Source organism: Montipora capricornis, chromosome 7 (genome assembly GCF_036669925.1).
Source record: "Montipora capricornis isolate CH-2021 chromosome 7, ASM3666992v2, whole genome shotgun sequence".
Classification (NCBI taxonomy): Eukaryota; Metazoa; Cnidaria; class Anthozoa; order Scleractinia; family Acroporidae; genus Montipora; species Montipora capricornis.
In genome coordinates this window covers 2,936,653-2,941,192 of record NC_090889.1, presented here as the reverse complement: position 1 = coordinate 2,941,192, position 4,540 = coordinate 2,936,653, and the positions used below count along the sequence as shown (strand labels likewise).

The window sequence follows — 4,540 nt, the reverse complement described above, 5'->3', positions numbered from 1 at the left end:
TTCTAGTGCCCATCCAGACAACAGAGCACTGAGCTTCGATGCCCATCCATCTTTTTTCCACTTAGCTGTCTCGGCAAATCTCTCGAACCTCTGCAAATACGCGTCCAAATCGTCTTTGCCATCAACAAACGAGGGGAGTTTAGGTGCCTTAGCCCGATCCTCTCTCACTTCAGGACGCCCGTCAGCATTCTCCACAGCCAAACATGCAATCTCCAACTCGTGTTCTCTTTTTGCCGCTTCAATAGCCTCTTTCTGTTTCAAGCGCTGGGCTTCCATCTCCAACTTTCTTAGTTCGCGTTCTTGTCGTCTAGTTTCTCTCTCTTCGTCTTCTCTTCTGCGCCTTTCCTCTTTCTCTTCCTCTTCCTTTCTTTTATCCTCCTCAAGCATTCGACGTCTCTCTTCTCTTTCTTCTTATTCCTTTCTTCGTTCTTCTTCAAACTGTCTACGCTTTTCTTCTCTTTCTTCTTCCAATAGTCTACGTTGTTCTTCATGTTCTTCCTCTCTACGTTTCTCTTCTCGTTCTTCGTCTCTGCGTTTGTCCTCTTTTTCTTCTTGTTCACGCACGAATTCAAGCAGCTTTTCTCCTTCCAGACCAAACTTTTCGCCAAGCTGAATAAATTTCTTCATTTTCACAGCACTAAAGTTCCACGGTTCTTTCACTCGCTACAACTTTTCCACAGCGCAGCTACTTTCTTCCAAGTTGTGATCCTTTCCTGGTTAACGTAGTCGGCAAACAAATGAATTCCTCTCCCGGACAGGCCCCCAATGTTACGAGTTCAAATGTTTTGAGGAAAGGTAGTTTGCAGACTAAACTGAACGCACGGTTGTCGGAACAACAGCAAGAAGATTTATTCCAAAAATGAACGTAGTTTCCACGAAGTAAACTCTAAATGACACGTACTTGACAAACTTACACGGCCACCGCCAACTTGAATGAACACTGCTTCTGTCACACTTGACACGGCTAACGCTAACTCTCTTTGCTTGTGAAAAACTAGTTAAAAAACACTCCGCTTGGACTCGTCTACTTATATACTCTGAACATAAATTTCTAGAACTTTCTAAAATAGTAATCAATCTAATTATAGAAAGATTACAAAACACACCGATTTAGAAACGCTTACGCACGAATCTACAAGTAAACAAACTACAAACTCTCGCGAAGCTTCTAGACAGTAACGCTAGTCACGCAATGCTATTTTTCGTAACACCACAATTGAGATGGACCAACATTTTTTTAATACTCTTGATGACCGAAACTTGGAGGAATGTGATACAGAGTTGGAGATGATTGAGGAAACAATTCGTCAGTGTCGATCGGCTGTTAGGAATGAACAGTCTCGACGTTTGTTGGTGATTGAGATTAATCGCAAGACTGAAACAAATACCAAGAAAGCAGTACAAAAACAAGCATTTAAACTGAAGAGGAAGAACTCGCTTTTAAATAAAACATCCCCATTGAAATGGAACATTAAAATTGAACTATACTGTGATGGCCGTAAGCATAACTTGACACACTATTATCGTGAATATACCGCTTATCATCGAAGCAAGATAATGACACTTTGTTGATTTCATAGCTTCCAAGTTGATGTTTATTGCTTCGGATTGTTTTCATTGTGTGATGCATTTGTTCATTATTAAACAGTACGTTTTTATAATTTTCATGAGTGATGTTATTTTTGATTATATTTTTCTTGATTCCCTTTGCAGTTTTTGCGCCTTTGTAATTGTCTTTCATGTATGAATACATTTTGGATCTTAATCAAACGAATTCGGTTATTGGTATACCTGCCGCTTCATCTTTGAATTTACCGATTACTTTTTTATTTGTCCTGTCGAAATATTGTGAATCTTGTGAATAATCACTGTTATCGAATTTGTTTCAATTTCATAAGTTAAGCTATCTGTGTCTGTAAATAATAATTTTGCTTTGCTGCCGTATTTTTGTTTTATGTAATTATAATGAAAATCATACATTAGTGTCTTACTAAGATCTAGGATACACATACCCACATATGCCGGCCTGTTTAAGGTTAGGGTTTCTTTGATCTTATTAACGGCTACTAGATTTTCATTAAAGATCTTGCTGCTAACATATGTTGGTTTACTTGTCATTTTCATTAATTTCTTTTTATCAGTCACTAATCTTACATCTACTCGCTTTCTGATATTTTCCATTGTTTTACCAAATACACTGTTGTTCATAAGTTTGAAGAAGTCTTTTTCAAAAGCATTTTTAGCATTAGTTCTTTTATGAGTGTTGAAATCAATATATTCATTCAACCATGAAGACTGATCGAACTCCAGCACTCGATGGACTTTGGTTAATTTTAAACCTAGATCTGTGTATAATTGTAAGTTTCTATAATGCAGTACATACTTTTCTTTGGCATTTAGGGTTGGAATCAGTTTGTGAACAAGACCAGTTGATATATTATATTGATCAGCAATCTTTTTACAATAAGTAGACAACATATCTTGATTAACTTTGATCTTTTCAGCTGCACATGGATAATCATTATGCAAATTATGCAATTCTTTTGGATACATAAGATTAACTTCCAATATCAAACCTTTAGTGCTATCTTCTCTGTACTTAGCTAAGTCAAGCTTTTCAATTTGTTTTTCTGTCATCCATTTGAATCCACCAGTTGGTAGGTATTGTGACATAGCCCATCCATACAGATTGTTGGCATCAAGATACATAATATATTTTGAGGGGGCCTTCTCATCATATGTTTTCATGTATTTATTGTTAGCTTTACCGTATCGATTGGCTATATACGATATACCACCCCTCATACCTTTTTCAATGAATTGAAACATATCGACATCAGTCATCAGTTCTAATTTAATATTTGTCATTTTTAACATAGCATCCCAAGATAAACCAGGAGATGTAAAATAATGACATGGATCGAGTTTGTAGTATTCTAAACTTGTTTTCCTGAAGTTTTCAAATACATCCGCTAATAGAAGGATGTCAGATTTGAGATATAAATCATGGTATTCTCCCATGTTTTTAAGAGAGAATGTATCCCATACAGTCTGAGCATGTTGATAATCTTTATCGGTAATGTGTTCATCATTTAAGATGCTGTAAAAGTCTTCTTTTGATGGTAGCTTTTCATTGAATTTTTCAAAACTGTCCATGAAGTCATATGGGTAGACTCCCTTCTTGCTCATTAAATCAAGCTTTTTATCTTTGAATTTTTGAGAAGTATATTTCAATGATTCTTTTGGTAAATTACTCACTAGTTTTTCCAAACTAGAGCTCATAAATTGAAAACTATCGATAAAGGTCAGATGATTATCCAACATGAAAGCCATATACTTCTCCATGTTGTTAGGTATGGCATTGATATTCATTTGACACTTTTCACCTTTCTTATTTGTATATGTATGCTTCTTAACAATTTCACCGATCTCTTGCATTATAAAATGTGAATCATAACCTCTCAAATTATGAAATATTACTGGGATTTTATCACCTATTCGGAAGTTAAGATTACAATCTTGATGAGCTGATCCTCTGTACTGACCAGTTATATGACAGTGATCTCTAACTCTTACGTCAGTTTTATTGTATTCTTTTTCACATATATGACATTTATCAGCTTTTATGAATTCTTTTTCATCATCTTTAGTCATTGTTAATGGTTTATTGAAATCTTTTTTCATAACCTTCTTACAATATTTAACTTCCTCCAGCATAGCTTCCATAAATTTGTAAACGGCTTTTTCACCTCTGTAAATTTGTATTGGTTTGGTATGTTTATCATCATAACAACAAACAACCTTATATCCATAACCACAGTCTGTATGTTTCTGATATGCTTCTGTATATGATTTTATTATCATTAGGTTGACATCCATGAATTTTTTTCTGTTATGGCTTCAAAGTCTACATAAATTACAAATGGAACAGCCAACTGTTTATGGAAATTATTGAATTTTAATATGTTGTTGTCTTTTGTTGGCATTTTGATTGCTTGTGTACCATTTACTTGGATGCAGTTTTCTTTGTGATTGATCAATACGTTTTCAGAACTGAAACACTGAAGACAATGCATGCAGAAATGTTTCCTCTCTTTATGCTTTGTTTGATTGTACATGAACTTGTTGAAATCTTTGATCAATACATAGTGATTGTTTTTGTTTTCTGTGATTAATAATAAATTCATATGGTCTTCATACTTTTCTTTTGAAACATAAATTGGATATGGTTGTTTATCTTCATAACCGAAAACATTGATGTTTATTTCATTCTGCTTTTCTATTTTGTTGTACTGTTTTGGTAGTGACTGAAAATTCAATTCCTGAATAATCCAAATTTTCAATATATTGCTTGTAGACTTTTTTGATTCTCTGTGGGTATTTAGCTTGAGGGTTTAAATGCCGTATATTACACCATCTGAAGCATTGATTGTCTTCATTTTTTAAATTAATCAAACCTTTTGCACTGTTGCTTAATTCACTTGGTAGTTTTATGTAAGAAGATCCTTTCATTGGTTCATATTTTACCACATTAAGATAA

At 34.4% G+C, this 4,540-nt stretch overlaps 1 protein-coding gene across 1 annotated transcript; it reads right to left on the bottom strand.

Moving 5' to 3' along the window:
* Positions 1-411: 411 nt before the first annotated feature.
* LOC138055320 (uncharacterized) lies at positions 412-3,654 on the bottom strand. Its single transcript, XM_068901291.1, has 2 exons — positions 2,155-3,654; positions 412-609 (listed from the first exon to the last, which is right to left on the bottom strand). The coding sequence occupies exons 1-2, from the start codon at positions 3,652-3,654 to the stop codon at positions 412-414; spliced, it is 1,698 nt and encodes a 565-aa protein (XP_068757392.1).
* Between the last annotated feature and the right edge of the window lie 886 nt (positions 3,655-4,540).